The sequence below is a fragment of the Paramisgurnus dabryanus genome, chromosome 19, assembly GCF_030506205.2.
Source record: "Paramisgurnus dabryanus chromosome 19, PD_genome_1.1, whole genome shotgun sequence".
Lineage (NCBI taxonomy): Eukaryota > Metazoa > Chordata > Actinopteri > Cypriniformes > Cobitidae > Paramisgurnus > Paramisgurnus dabryanus.
In genome coordinates this window covers 29,714,559-29,731,523 of record NC_133355.1, presented here as the reverse complement: position 1 = coordinate 29,731,523, position 16,965 = coordinate 29,714,559, and the positions used below count along the sequence as shown (strand labels likewise).

General features: G+C 37.7%; 1 protein-coding gene across 4 annotated transcripts in view; it reads left to right on the top strand.

Moving 5' to 3' along the window:
* Nucleotides 1–16,965, top strand: part of ptprua (protein tyrosine phosphatase receptor type Ua) — a 354,316-nt gene that overhangs the window by 211,842 nt on the left and 125,509 nt on the right. For all 4 annotated transcript variants that reach the window (XM_073812654.1, XM_073812653.1, XM_065290946.2 and 1 more), the window contains exons 8-9: nt 4,977–5,300; nt 14,190–14,299. In XM_073812654.1, coding sequence (XP_073668755.1) covers nt 4,977–5,300; nt 14,190–14,299 — 434 coding nt within the window. The remainder of the gene's footprint in view (nt 1–4,976; nt 5,301–14,189; nt 14,300–16,965) is intronic.

The window sequence follows — 16,965 nt, the reverse complement described above, 5'->3', positions numbered from 1 at the left end:
TATCCTTGTTTTGTGATGTGACATGTAGACAAATTTTTTTTGTTTGTGTCTGTAATGCCTTAGAAGCTTCCTAAAAACCTCTCTCAGATAGCTCTATTAGGGTGGGGGATTTTAAACAAGTGGTTTTGCACCTATTTGGCTTAACTTGCAATCTCATTACTGATTGGCTGACTTTGCTGCCACTCAAAAAATGTAGCCAATTATTTTAAAGTGGAGGGGTGGTTAGATGCCTGTGATGTCATAAGCATCAGTTTTTCAGATTGGGCCGTTTTCTGGCTGACATTTCTAAAAGAGGAATTTCTATGAGACTGAGATGTTTAGGATGTCTAGCACTTTTTGCATGTTTGTGAATGCGGGTAGACTACCATTATTCAACAAAGACAAGGTAAAAATGTTTTTTCATTCTTTGTCCCCTTTAAGAGTTTATAAACAGAGGAAAAATTAAAGATAGAATGAAAGTTTTTGTTTGTTTGTTTGAAAGCAGAGGATATGTTCTTTCATTTGATATATTTTTATGTTTATATATTTATAGAAGAAATTTTTCCTGGAAGACATTTTGTGAATATCACCAAAAAATGCTGGCGGCAACTTTAAATTATTATTTTTTTTTTTTAAATACTGCCGAGGAATGAGGGGGTAATATCATGTACCAGAGGTGGACAATAGTGCATTTTTTTACTTGCTATTAACACGATATAGTCTGGCTATGAGTAACCAAAATAAACTTGAATTGGGTTAAAATTTCCCCAAAATAAGTTGTGAGATGTATGATATTGCATGATGTAAGCAAAGTCAACAGTGATTACAAGGTGTTTGGTTTCATTTGTTTATTTTATTTCAATAATTTTGCCTTGCTTTATCCTAGATGTCTGGGCCATGCATGGGCAGCTTAGTCTTTTAAATGCAAAATTGCTTGCTGGATTGTTCTTGTTCTGGCTGTACTACTGTATCTCTTTAGTCATATTTAACATATTTGAATTTGGTGTTTACTTTTAAGTAAACAATTATATATTTCAAATATTAATATTTATATATCATATACATGATATATATATATATATATATATATATATATATATATATAAAAATTAAATGTACATACATATGTAAATATTGTTTTAAATATATACATGCATGTGTGTATATTTATATACACATAATTATTATACACAGTACACACACATATATGATAAACAAAAACATTTATTCTGCAAACGATGAGTTATGCAGCCCTATTTTGAATAGCACATTTCAGCATAAATTGTTTTGCAGTCTGTCACAATGAAATACTGACTTTGCTAAAGAGGCGATCATTGAAGGACATAGCAGTTAATTTGACACAAAAGCCATACACAACGCTCAGGGCTGTTGCTTGTTTCGCATGCGAAGGTGGGATTCCTAAAAGGAATATTAACAGAAAATTGCCTTTACAACAGTCACCACCTATTTCTGGGTTTTGGAAAGACTGGGGTACTGCTGTGGACACGTCTGACTAACATCGCCTACAACACCTTTAATTAGTTATATTTTCAAGGTCTTTTTATGCGTTTATTGGGACAAGGTAGTGAAGCATTGACAGGAAAGCGTCGGGTGGAGATTAGGGAGCAGGATCGGCAAAGGGCATTCAAGACAGGAGTAAATCTTGGGTCATTGTGAGCACCCTGGCACTAACCACAGGAATGCTGACACAACACCTCAAAAAACTTCATTTCTTCTCGACTGAACAAAGAAAGACATAAACAGCTTGGATGACATTATCTGGATTTTTTTAATAAAAGTGGAATATTATTTTAAAGAAAAAGGGATGCTATCATTGGAACACATGAATAAAATAAAATATAAAAGTCCAGTCTTGTGTGAGTTAAGAACTGTATAAGTACGTAACCACATTCTCTGATGGTAATAAGAAGGCATTGGTCATCATCAGACAAAATGTTTGTGGCTGAGGAAAACTTGACCAGCTGTGGTAAAAATGTACTTGTGTTAGACCCTTGTGTTTGGGCTTTGTAATATATCACTGTCAAAGTTGCTCTGAGACTCTATTCATCTTGTTCAACACATCAGAGGAGAATACAGTACCTGAATAAACTTTATACTGCATACATGTGTCTTTGAAGTAAATACTGCGTATTTTATTTTTGCTATCTCACAGTTATAAAGGCAGTTATTGCTTTGCTTGCCTTATGTCTGCGTCTGTGTGTGTGAGAATTGCTGTATTTGTGTTATTACGCTGCATAATTTGATATGCATATCTTTAAATATTCATATTGTAATATTGTGTTTACCTGTTCCTCGGTGCAGAGTTATTATTATGTGGGTATATTGATAACAAACCTTATTACAGCATATTGAGTTCGGATGAAAACTCACAGATTGCATACTGAAGTTGTAGTAGCACACGTGTCATTTATGCATTTATTGAAGAATGTGTTTGCGAATCCTCTTGATATCATATATGTGCCTATATAATGTACTGCGTTGTTTTATGTAAATCATTCTGACCGATGGCTTTTAGAAAATGTGTTTGAAAACAACCATTAATTGTCATGCAAATAATGCTAGCGTGAAATAAACAGTAGGTTAATTTTTTTCATCAAATGTATAATTTCTCATTTATGTGTCTAGCAAAGATGGGAATTAAAGTAAACCTGTGCAATTAGATGCTGTGTATCTATTACATGACATATCATTTATATGACTCACCAGGACTGAAATACAGGTTGTACCCTTTGTTTCGCATGTTTTCCTTGGGTAATTTAGGGCGTGTATTTATTTAAGTAGTGTATGCCAATACTTAAAGGATTATTACACTTAAAAAAAAAAAAAAATGCTGATAATTTACTCACCCCCATGTCATCCAAGTTGTTTATCTTGTTTGTCTGTTTATCTTTGTTTGTCTTTCTTTGCTCAGTTGAGAAAAAAATAAGTTTTCATTCCAGGATTTTTCTCCATATGGTGGATTTTAGTGGACCTCAATGGTTTCAATACAGATTAAAATTGCAGTTTCAATGCAGCTTCAAAGAGCTCTGAACGATCCTAACCAAGAGTCTTATCTAGCGAAATGCTAATAATTTTTGGCCAACAAAAAAAAACACACAACTTCTCGTCGTCGTCATGATGAGCCAGTGCGACCTTACGTATTATGTAATCATGTTGAAAGGTCACGTGTTGCATATGTGAAACGCACACTTGTTAAACTGACACAAAGACATTAATTAGTATCATTTCACATACAACAACATTGGAATGGTCCTCTTTCTCCACACTTGTAAACACTGAAGCGGTAGTTTCGCATACGTCTTGTGACCATTAATAGTGTAAGAGTTTACAAAGACATAACTTTAGCTGTATTTCCATTCGCTTGTTTTATTCACAATTTTGAAAAAAAAAACGAGTGATGGAAATGCCAAATTGAATAAAATACCCTCACTTTTGACGTTCACTTCAAGTGTTTTTGTTTCGTGGGAAGAAGACCTGGGTCATTCTACGGAAATGTCCATTTTTCTGTCCCTAGCCTTTACAGAAATATTACATTTGAAACACCCTTTAGGGTTACACATTTTTATATTTTAAAATGAAACAATATTTTATTTGAACAATACTCAATTCTTGAGCCATCAATGTAGCAATATTTGATTCTTATCAATTAATTAGAATTCCAAGCGCCACAGAACTGCTCGTCCCGACAGTCATGTACAGAGGGAAAATGCTTTATTTTGAGATCAAAAACAGTGTTTTCTTCAATTTAAAATGCAATAATGTGTCCATAACTATCAAATATATGATGTAAATTACATTAAAAGACAAAATGCTAAATACATTTTATAAAATATATAATGAATGTAGTGGTCCCCTGGAGTTGTGTCACTGGTGTTACCGTTTAACAAAAAAGCTCTTTTTTTTATAAAAATCACACTGATGATTCATAGATTTTCATTTTCCTGGAGATCTATAAAGAGACGCTCATATAAGTCCACCATCTTTTTTCAGTTATCAGAAATCTTATTTATCTCATGATTTCATATGAAGCTTTTAGTTTAAGTCACTGGTATGACCTCCCTTATAGTTTGGGAATTGCAAAAAAATAGAATACAAATGGATTAAACTACTTAATTTAGTGAATATACAATGATTGACAACGTGTGGTTTGATACTTTGCAGCAGAAATTTTGTAAAATGCAGTTTTCATGAAAATTGTCACTGGTGTTACTGTCACTGGTGTTACCTTCCTTATGAGTAACAACAGTGAAGATCAGTAACACCAATGACTGGTGATTTGTTGTATCACTGGTGTTACTGTGTGTTTTTTCTTTCACGTTCAATAAAATCTTTCACATGTGACATGATGATACATTTTAATTCATTGAATTCTGCTACAATTAAGAATTAAGCTTTAAAGCTGAAAAAAATAAAAATAATATTTCATAAACGCCTTTAATATTGCTAAAGAAGTAAGGTAACACCAGTGACTAAAGAAAGGACAAAAAATAAAAAATCATTAAGCTGTCATTTATGTGTACTTATAAAGTCAAAGAGTAATCTAATAATGTGGTCTTAGTTTAAATGTTAGAAAAATGAATCAATGTTAAGACATCATGCCATACCAAAAGTGGACGTTTCTGTATAATGACCCACTTAAAGCAACACTATGTAGTTTCCATGTAAAAATGACTTACAGCTCCCCCATGTGGTTGAAAAGCGCAACAGCGCCTGGTATCAGACACTCTTCTGCAGGCAGGGGGAGGGGCGGAGCTGTGTTTCATACCCTCCACCGCCACTTTCAGAGTGTGCTTGTAGCAGCTAGGAGGTTACTCAGGTTGCAGCAACAGTACAATTTGTCCAGTTAAAAGTTGTTCCATCACTGAAATAATTTTAGAGATATTATTTAAAGGTCAAAAAACTACATAGTGTTGCTTTAATGCAAATAATACTGACGAAATGCACTCTGTTTTGCCCAATGTCTCTATTTTGTCCAGAGCCCATGCGTCCCCTCCGAGGTTTGACGGCTACAGAGATTCAGTCCCGTCAGCTGCTGCTTCAGTGGGAGCCGGTGGGCTACAACCTGACGCGCTGTCACACCTACTCCCTTTCACTGTGCTACCGTTACTCAACAGCCACCGGGGGCGGAGCCGGGGGCAATAACGCCACCGTGAGGGAGTGTCTGTCGGTGGAGAGAAACACCTCCCGTTTCACCCTCAGAGATCTGCCACCGTTTCATGCCGTGCACGTGAGACTGGCGCTGGCCAATCCAGAGGGCAAGAAAGAGAGCCGGGAGGTGACGTTTCAGACAGACGAAGACAGTGAGTACTTTTTTATTCACTTAAAGGAATAGTTCACCCCAAAATGAAAAGTTTACTCACCCTCATCCCATCACACAGGCATACTGTATGACTTTTTTATTCTTATAAAAATATCTGGTTATTTTACAACTCCAAAAAGCACATATCCTATGTTTGTCAAATGTAATCTGAACAACTCTATTTTGATATTTGGCTGGAGTATCGCTTAAAGCGCAGTTTTCTTAACAACAAGCTCGTAAATTAGAACTTCAATGAGCAGTCATGAGGCTGTACACATACCTGTACAATGGGCTGCATAGGTTTATGCGTTTATGACACTCATGACAGCCGGTTATTAAAGACGATTGGTTTAAGCCGTTAACATTCTCGAGGGCTCCAGACGCTGAACGCTTGTTTGTTTATATTGCTTTCCTGTTACTGCGTGGTTTTACTGTCAAGAAAGATTTCATGTTGACAAACTATATATCAGTTTAAGCCTCACGCGTCAATTTTAGATCCTCATTTTACGATTTAGGTTGTTAGTTAAGGTTCAGATTATTTTGACCAGTAGGTGGTCTTAAAATGTTGCACGTTCTGATTCATTACACATAAAACATTGAAAAATAGCTTGTTTAGCATCCTGGCATAAACTTGATTAGTTTTTTAAAGTAAAATGGTTTTGAAATTTGAAAAAAAAAATTACCAAACGTGGCAGAAATAGAATACTCGCATACAGTCGTCCTTAACATAATGTTTGTCCCCTAATAAATCACTCAGATCCAGTTCCCATAATAGCAGCAGTCATATCATTACACTTATTTTCTGCATCTTTCCTGAGTTTGATTAAACTTGCATATACCCAGAGGTATTTTCTTCATGGGTCAGTACACATAACCCATCCATCTTTGCTAAGGCATGCATTTATCTGAGTAATAATGATGTGGCGACCACACCAGGGCTCGGTCTGCCTGCAGTGCTCAAACCCCAATTATAGCAACAACACAAATATTGACTCACCGAATACCGCTTCTCAGCATAATTAAATGCAATATCATATTTTTAAATGAAAGTATATGAAAAATTAATCAGCCAAAGCCACCAGCAAAACGCGAGTAAAGATTTTTGCTTATTTCTGCATTTCTATTATTCTGCACGACGAGCCGCATTCTCATGTAAATACGTTAAGATTAAACCCTCAGAGGTCAAGCGAAAATCTCCAGCTCGAAATGAATGCTTTCCATTTATCATTTTCATAAATTGAAAACATCCTTTCTGTTGCATTTATTTATTTATTTATTTAAATGTTCTCCAGTGTGTTTTTTTCCCTACGGCGATAGTGCTTGTTTATGTTTGATGTGTTTGGTTAACTGAAAACAACATTACAAATGCAAGTGTAGTAAAATAATTAATCAGAGAGACAGAGAGAGAGAGAGAGAGAGAGATCCAGACTAGATCAAAAAATCTAGATGACTTTTACCCCCCCCCCCCCATTACAAAAAAACAAAGATTCCAATATCAAACAAAGTTAAGAAAAAGTCAATTAAAAAACAACCATACAAAAAAATATAACAACAACAATAAGATATAACAATAGGCTTTATGCCCAGCTGCACTACTTCCTGAACTTCAGCCAGCTCCTTGTTTCCTGTCTGAAATTATTGGACAAACTGATTAATCCAGGTGTGTCTGATTATTGTTGTTGTGACTACTGAGGTCAAGCACACCTGAATTAATCAGTTTGTCCAATAATGGCAGACAGGAAACAAGGAGCTGGCTGAAGTTCAGGAAGTAGTGCAGGTGGGCATAAAGCATATTAAATGTACATTTGCAAACAACCATTAATGTCAGGAATTATGATAATGTCTGTCTTGTCTTCATCACCAATCCCAGGAAGTAAACTGTTGCCTACAAACTGTGTGTTTGTTGTAGTTCAAGAAAAAAGATTTACATTGGAGACTAGTGTTGTAGTCAAGACCACCTAAACCGAGACCAAGACATGACCAAGATCATGACAGGCCGAGACCGAGACAAGACCAAGACTTTTAAGGGTTGAGACCAAGTCGCGACCAAAACCAGTGCAAGTCACTGCATTAAAACACTTATGATAAAATGTGAAATATGCAAATGATTAGGCGTGTGCGTGTGTGTGTGTGTGTGTGTGTGTGTGTGTGTGTGTGTGTGTATGCGTGCGTGCGTGCGTGCGTGTGTGTGCCATCAGAGAAGTTGATAAAATAATCAAAGGCATTGCAGATATGTGGGAATTTATCTTTGTCTATAAGCAAATAAAAGTGCAAACACTAAACAGCTGAAATCAACTTAACCATTTATTCTGAACTGTCTTTCCATGGCTTGCCATCCACTTAACACAATGCAGGTGTTTTTAGTAATAAAATTAGAAAAAGTGTCATAAGAGAAACTTAAACAATGCTTAAACAATGCCAACATCATATGCCAAACCTGAATAAACTGCATAAAATAAATGTTAAAAAATACATTTGTGATGTGCCATCAGTTGCGGTCTTGACCGGTCTTGAAATAAAATTCAGAGTCCTCTTTGTCTGAGACCGAGACAAGACCGAGTAAAAATGCGGTCGATTCCAAGACGAGACCAAGACCTTTAAAAAGTGGTTTTGAGATCGGTCTCGAGAACTGCAACACTATTGGAGACAATAACTCCATCATCGTTTACTTTGGGGTTTTTACCTTTTGCATTTCATTAACATGAAGTAATACACACTTACACACCAAAGTAAATCTAAAATCGTGAATCGGACCTTAGGTGCCCTTTAATCTTACTTTTGCATGAAACCCACATTCCCATTTTGGCCTGGCCAAACAAAAATTAAGTAAAACATGGATCTGCTTTCTGTTTTTGTTATATTTTGGCCCATAAATGAAAAGTGTAGGTGAAAATGCCTCTCCTAAAACCGTACACCATTCTTTTAATTGAGAGAGCAACAGCACAAGCCTCGTTTCAGTATTTCTCCTGTACTTGGGGATTACGGTGTGCTCTATGTCTGTTTGTACTGTATATTAAACCATGCACAATTCTCCACTGAAGGTCTCCAGACCTTTTTTCAATGGGAGGTTTTGTACAAGATCCTCCAGCAAGCTTTGGAGGAAGAACCTGATCCTAAGAGCTCCTGCTATTTAAATTCCTTGATACCTCATAAGCTATGAATATGTGAAACTTTCACACATGTAATATATACCGTGCCTTTTTCCCCGTTTACTAAGAAGGTCCAGCTCAAGGGGTTTGAATGTTAGCAAGGCCCTTATTTTATCTTCAAAGGCTTCTATGGCATTAGTTCAGGGAGTTGTCCAATGTCCAATGAGCATTTAAAATCTGTTGATAGACAATCCAGAACTTCCTTCACCTGCCTTTGCATCATACAAATTGACCTAAACCCAAGCTTAAATGCCTGCATTTCATCCTTCCGATGTTAATAAATGTCCAATTTTTGAGAGCATTCTTCATTGAAGGTGATTTAAAAATCTCTAAGTCAATAATAGAATTGTACAACAAGTTCGTCTTTTGTTCATCTTTAGAACAGAGTCCTCGCAAACCTGTGATGTCTCTTGTGATCTCTAAAGTCTTAGGCTTTCAGCACTGAATGGTAAAATGAGGTCAGTTCAGACAAATCAACGTTTTGAATATCCATAAGAAAGAAAGAAAGAGAGATGAGGTATGCGCTCAATAATCAAAAGCCTCACCGGCAATCTTCCAGATTTTTATAGAGGAGTGAAGGTGGTGCATGTAAAATATTCATAGCTCACCAATATATGCACATCCATACGCTTCTGTTGTCTAAGAATTTTTATTACTAAAAGTTAGGGATGGCCGATATTATATCATGACATAAATACTTTTATATCAGGATAATGATATACATCTCGAAACAGTTATTTTTCTTCCTTAAATAGGACAAAAACAAACAAACAAAACTCAAGCTCAATGAAATAGAAGAAAATATAAAGGCCAATTTCTTACTATTAAAGGTAGAGAAGGGATTTAGTAAATAGAGATGTTCTCTCACTACTGTTTGATTAACATGAATGACAAATGGAGCAATATTGGATAACTTCCCCTTTAAGAGTATATACCAAAATAACTGTGCAAAAAATAACTTAACACAGTCGTTCTCAAACTTTTCTGCGTGCGGCCCCCCAGTGCATTCCTTCGCAGGCTCCCAAAAGAAAATTTATGACAAAAAACTGTTCTAAAATGTAACATTTTAATTAAACAATACATATTCAATTATACAAAGTAGTTCTGTGGTTAGTAGCCTTATTTTTTTATGTTTAATTACACAGAATTCATGATAAATGAATGTATTTTATAAAATGTCATAAAACTGGGGCCCCCCTGACACCATCTCGCGACCCCCAGTTTGAGAACCACTGACTTAACAGATTTTCCAATTTGCTTAAAAACTTAGACATGATCAATAAAGTTTAGAATAAACTTAAGTGGTACACAATATACTTAAATATAAAATATATCAATAATTCTCTAAATATACAAACTTTGCATTGTTTTAAAATTCTAACAAGAGTCACACAACAGCTTGCATGTATGAATAAGTTTATTTCTTTAACACGTATGAAAGATTTTGATTATTGATGCGTCAAGCATTTTAACAAAACACACGGGACTAATTCTGAATCTGGAGATTTGGACTGGAGTGTTTGTTATAAATCCATTGCATTGTTAGTCAAGACTCTTATCTTTTTACTTCACCTTCATGGCACTTTTTGTCTTTTCTTCTCCGGATGGATATCTTTAAACCATATCCATATATCAAGACGCATGTCGATGCGCGTCAACTGCATGAAGAGCTGCACAGGCCGACTGACAACTGCCAATTTGTATGTGCAGCACCGCATGAAGTTAAGAGCAAGGGGGCCCCCTAGTGGGTTGGGGCCCTAAGCCGCTTGCTGACCCAGCGTAAAGAGAGCATCGTCTCAGGCATTCACGCATTTGGAAATGCTTTATTTCAAAAAACTTACAGTGCATAACAAGGTTTACATTTTTAGCAGTATGTGCCTTCCAATGGGTTCAAACCCATGACCTTTTGTACTGCTAATGCAATACTCAACCACTGAGCTATACAGGAGCACCACATCAGGCCTGTAAAAGAGTCTCGACGGCTGTATGCTGAACAGATAATCGTGCTTATGCTGTATGTGTACCGCCAGGGTCTCTTTTAATAAGGTTGTTAGGAGGTGTTCCTAATTCTCGTTGCCCTATTAAAAGGGCAGTTGAACTTTTAGGGCCCTATTTTAAAGATCATTATCGAAAGCACATGGTGCAAGTGCACTCATGGCGTGTCCGAATGCACTTTAACTAGTTAAACAAGGGGAAATATGGTCTATAGGCCCGGCGCACGCCTAAAAGGGTTGTTCCTATTCTCTTAATGAGTAATGAGTGTGTTTTGGGCGTAACGTGCAATAAACCAATGAGAGTCCCATTTCCTTGTAAACAATGTGAAAGTTTTTCAATCCGAATCGTGCAGTCTGCTGAGGTCGCTTATGTAGGCTGAACTGCACAAGCCATAAGCATATTACATGATAGCAAATATAAATGAGGATAAATGACTTACAGTTAATTCAGAGATATATCCTCCTCCATTGCGTCTTCCATTGTTCTTCTTCTTAGGTAACGTTAAAGTTAAACGCTTCTCTTCCTCAATGTCCAGACATAAATGAAGATCTTCCTCACGTGTGTGTATAAAGTTTATAATCCAAAGATGCGGTAAAGTCTTTAAATCTGATAAAACTCTACGCTTTGTTTGTTATTGTTTGAACTGTTTGTCTGTTCATTACCATGTCAACAGCGTGTACCGCCTGTGGGCGTGACCACATTAAAGATAATGAAGTCAGCCAGGAAAAACTGTACTCTCTTTACTTCAATGCAGATTATATAAACAGGCAATATTTGTTTTCGATTTTAATTAGCTTGTTTTAAAGTAGACATTTCAGGCTTCTTTGGATATGTGTATCATGTTTGTGTGACGAGTATTCGCGGAGTTTCAATTGATTTTTGCAACGTGTTTTTAGAGACAGCTGGCAGAGACAGAAATGTCTGAATGCGCACCCTGTTTATTTTGATAAGGAGAAAACACGTCAAAACGTGGCGCCGCGTGGGCCCTATCTTGCACCCAGCGCAATTGACTTTGTCAGTGACGCATGTATCATTCGTATTTTGCACCGGCGCCCAGCGGGTTTTTCCCTCCACAGACGCACATCGGCAAACTAGGGAATGAATTTGCGCTCCCTGGGCGGTTCAGCGCAAAAAAGGAGGCGTGTTGCGGCGCAAACCATACCTGATGCTATTTTGCAGTTTCAAAAAACAATTGCGCCACTGACCAGAAAAAAAAGTTTAAAGTCAGTGGCGCGTTACGCGTGGTTCATTATGTTATTTTAGGGGGGAAGCTTGACCATAATGTATAGCGTGCACAACGCGCACACACTTTGCTTATCTAATCTACACAGATGCAACAGTTATTTTTGCAAATCATAAATTGTTACACTTAAAAATATTAATACACGAGATAAGGGGAATCATAGTGGTGAGCATTGTGGTGATAGTTTTTATTTATTGTGTGGCTGCGTTAAAAAATTCTCATACAAATAACGATTAAAATATTTTCATAAGTTTGTTGTGTGGCTGTATTACGTTTATTTTATGTAAATAATAATTTAAATGTTTTCATAAGAAACCTTAATGTATATGAACTTGATTTGTAAGAGTACTTTGGGGTTGGACCTTGCTTGCGTTTCTTGGGTCCGATTTCAAAGCCCCCAAACCCTTTCAGCGGTGAGGGTGGATGCAGCGATGTCCTCTGCTGGCGTCAGGTCATGTGTAGAGGCAGATCCACCTCCCGTTACACAGCGTGCCCGATTTATGCTGGCAAGCTTGGGATTCCCCCATCTCCTGACATCATTGTAGCGCTTGGCGCAACGATGGGGATGCCAGCTGATGAGACTGTGGCTATTTCCTCTCACGCCGGTTTAACGCTGATTTGGGCGGATTTCTCCAATCCCCATACAAAACAACTTCTGTGTCTTTGACTGCTCTTACAAGAACGTGGGTCTCCTCGGCTGTGAACCGCTCCTGGCGTACGCCTGGTAAATCCGTCATAATAATAGCAACCCGCCATGGAACTTGCGCACTTGCGTTTAAAGGGAATGTTGGATGACGTTCTGATTGGTTTATTTGACGTTACGCCCAAACCACACCTATGAATAATGAACCTACTTCAGACCAACCCCTTATTGATTTGCGCCCGGCGCAAGAGTTATTTCTCGCGCCGGGAAAATAGCAACAGCGCCCAAGATCCGCCCACAAACTCACTTGCGCGTTGCGCTTCGCGCTTGCGTTTCAGATCGTTAAAATAGGGCCCAGTATGTGTTTGCACCATGCAAATTTCCTATTTACCTAGTGTAAGCGGAAAAACTATAGCAGAGGAAGAAGACCACCATTTTAAGATTGATGTTATAAACATGGTTTGTTCATTGAAAGAAATGGTGCACAAATGCATTTGCTATTTAAACCACGTTGCGCTGGACATGAAAATGATAACAGCGTTGGGCTGAAATTAGCAAAAAACACTTGCCTGGCACTTTGGGCTGCATTGCGCCAGGTGTTAGCCTGGTTAAAACCAGACCATTCTCAGTAGTAACTGAGTTATGGTCTGGCAAAGCTTCATAGACAAATCATTTCCAAAGGGGCGTCACCAACGGACCTCGCTCAAATGCCTCTGGGCGCAATTGGATAGACCTAAAACCAATCAGAGTGATGAAGGGGATAATGTATGCACCACTACCAGAGAGCTCGCCGCTCTTGCTAAGACCCATTCGTTTAGCCACCAAAGTTGGAAGCTGGTATATCAGACTTTTGCCGAATTCAGTCGGTAAGACAGCGATAACATCTTTTTTTATATATGAAGGCTTTGAGTGTTGTTCTTTGCTCGCGTTTTAACGAAAAGGAAATGTTTAAATCGCTTAAAACAGACGCAATAGCTGATTCAAATGAGTGATGTTTCACAGCGTCATCCATCTGTGTAATGTACAAAATGCTGCTGCGCCATCGTCATTGTGTAAAGCCCGCCCCAACGTTTCTGATTGGTGCTGTGATTTCTCGGTATTAGAAATGGGCTTGAATGGCCTCTTTGCCAGACTACTTGCAGAGCAAATCTAAACTTGCCGGAAGTTGTCTAGGTTTTCTCTAGCCAGGTGTATTCATTTTGTCGAGTCACTGTACACGCCCACTTCCTGATGCCAACGGTCACTGTCACAAGTCGCCAAGTTCCTATTGTAATGGATGAGATTGTTTCGCTCTGCTGTTGCTAATCGCTGGTGGTTTGCATGCAGCTTCAGAGGCTTTGAGTGAATATTTAACTATAACACCTAGATTAAGATATCACTGTAGAAATGTTTTTGTTAGTCAATGGTGTATTCTGCTTTTAATCCACTTTTAAATGTACTTATAATCGACTTAGAAGCTGCAGGGTAACTATACAGGATTAAAAGATCACAACTTTCCGGTACATTGTGTCATGTAGGCCTATAAAGGAGGAACATCTGACTTTCCACATTGTTAACAAGCTGGCTGTAGTCGTTCTGAATGTCTTTGACCTGGTAAAGAATTAGATGCATCTCTCTCTCTGTCTTGCAGTCTACCCTATTTTCATCCTCCATATGTTGGTAAAGAAGACAAATAGGCTGTCACGGCTCTAACCGCTGTGCTCAGATATGAGATGGGTCTGCGGGCTTCCAGGACATCACACTATCATTCTATGCGCCCATTGCCTTATATCTTGTTTCACCTCCACCGGTTGCTCATGACCTTCTTTGCCATGTATTGTAGTATCATTGCTCTCACTGTACTTTTCTCATTTATTGCAGTTCCAGGCGGCATCGCCCCAGAGTCTTTAACCTTTACGCCATTGGATGATATGATCTTTCTGAAGTGGGAGGAGCCTCTGGAGCCCAATGGTCTGATAACCCAGTATGAGGTAACTTGTTTCAATCTGTTTGAATGTCTTACACTTTACATGGAAATGATTGATTTTTCTGCTCATTATTTCTTACCACTGAGCTATGCAGGAGCACTATTTCGTAGAGATGCACCGATCGACCGGCAAGAGACTGGAAATTGCAGATTTTAAGCATGACTGGCTGCACCGGTGACTGGACGGTCTGTCTCACAACATTCAGACTCTGAGCCGGTCCTTGTCAATTATAGTTCTTAGAAAAAAATCGGATTTGGATTTGGCAGGTTACACCTACAGAAAAAATCGGAATTGGACAAGAAAATTGCAAATGGTGCATCTCTACTATTTTGTGATTATAACTAACTAACTGTACCATACAAACCATCGTGTGTGCGCTCACCTCTCTTCAGACTTCAGGTGTTCTTGTGCTAATCGTGTTCGTGGTTTGTTCTTCAGGCTTCAATTAGTCAAAAACAAAAACATTATAATTGCTTATTTGCCTCACAGTGACTGTCAGATGGAGCAATTGTGTTTAAGTGCTTCAGACCGGTAATATTTCATTGCTCTGTGCCACTTCAATTACGTGAACTGTCAGAATGCACTCCTGTCATCTGCTGAGGACGTTTACATGCGCTCTCTTGTTATCTTTTGTTGATGGGTTGAGTTTTGTCTGTGAATTTGGTAATGATGTCTCAGCGGTGGCCTGTGTTTTCAGTGTATAACTGTTGAAGCTGATGGATCATGTGGGGCACAGATAGAGACAGCTGAAATGATTCTAGTTACAAAGTGATTTAAATCGAGTTATCATTTCACCGTTGAGGCGACATTGTGATATCGCAGTGATAATAATAAGCTAATTGACAACCTACTGTTACACTGTTTAACCTTATTATAATTATTTTAATTCCACAATGTTTATAATGCACAATACGTAAACAATTCCATTTGTGTTTATTTACCACTGTCAAAATTCAGTCACTATATCATTTATTCCTGTTGAAGTAGTTCTCGTAAGATCCTACCTTGTGAAGTGGACATGTTAGCAGCAGTAGTTCTCAAACGTATGATTTGAGATATATATGCTGGAGCAAGTGTTTTGTCATATTACTTGTACAGCAGCCTTTGCAGGATATAATTTTTGTATGTGCATGCTCGTATTGATGCATATAGGTCTTATATATAATGCATACATTTTGAAATATAAACAATTTAAATGAGGATCAGATATATATATATTTCTTATCAAACATGCCTGTTAAAGGGATAGTTCTGTCATCATTTTCTCATCCTCATGTTGTTCTAAACCTGTATGAATTTTTTTTCTCTGATGAACACAAAAGAAGATATTTTGAGAAATGATGGTAAACACACAGCAGTAAGTAACCATAAACTTCCATAGTAGGAAAAAAATAATTTGGAAGTATTGTGATAAATGATGAAGAAAATATTTTGATAAATGATGGTAAGCACACAGTTGATGGTACCCATTAAATTCCTTCATATTTTTATTCCTACTATGGAAGTCAATGGTCACTTACTGCTGTGTGTTTACCATAATTTCTCAAAAAATCTTCTTTTGTGTTCATCAGAAAAAATAAATTCATTCAGGTTTAGAACAACATGAGGACGAGTAAATGATGACAGAATTTTCATTTTAAAGTGAACTATCCCTTTGATAGGCACCGATTTCTTTTCCGCGGGTGGGTGCTCGTCACAACGTTAAGCAATGCTTAGTTTACTTAGCAACGACAGACCCTCTGGAGCCCCCAAACACTTTGAAGATGAGGAAAGCTGTGCGGACACGTTTTCACATGGTTTTAGACATGAAATGTGAAGCAATTATTAATGGCACAAAGCAGGACTTTTTGGCCACTAGGGGGTGCTAGACATGTATTTTTCACGTCTAGCGCCCCTAGAGGCCACAAGCATCGCAGCATTGTCGCAAAGGAAAAGAAGACAACTCTTTAGGTCACAAAGTGTGCCTTCCAGCATGTCATATGAATATAATTTCATGGATTTTTTTTCAAATGCCAAAAGATCGCGTAGCTCACGTTTATAAGCCAGTTGTAACGGTGGTTGCTTGGTTAACTCTTTCCCCGCCATTGACGAGATATCTCGTCAATCTGCAATACCACTATTATCCACCAGGTGGCGCTCTTCCGCAACTTATAAAAACCGGAAGGGCAAACAGCTGTATGTCCGTGTATGTTTTAAAGATTGCTCTGCATCTCATCTCTATCAAATGTCCTTCACAAAAATGGAATTATCTCAGCTTTTGCTCAAAATTTGGTGTTTTTTGATGAAACCTACACATATTTGAGAGGTGTTAAAAACAGGATTTTTTGTTTGAAAGCAAAGGGTCTGTTCTTTTATTTCATATATTGTATGTTTATATATTTAAAAATAAGCATTTTCTGGAAGGCATTAAACTTTTGTGAAAATCATGAAAAATGCTGGCGGTGAAAGAGTTAAAGTTTACATTAAAAAAATTGACTTAAAGGGGAATCGAACACGGCTCACCTGTGTCGTAGGTCCATGACGCTACCATGGCACCACAGTGTCAGATGATATAATCTCTACACTCTCCAAGTACACTCCAGTAAAATTGCTGTCCAAAAAAAATATTGTGTTTGGGCGCCAGACAGGACTTATATATGCAAGCAATATAACATTACTTACTAGTACAA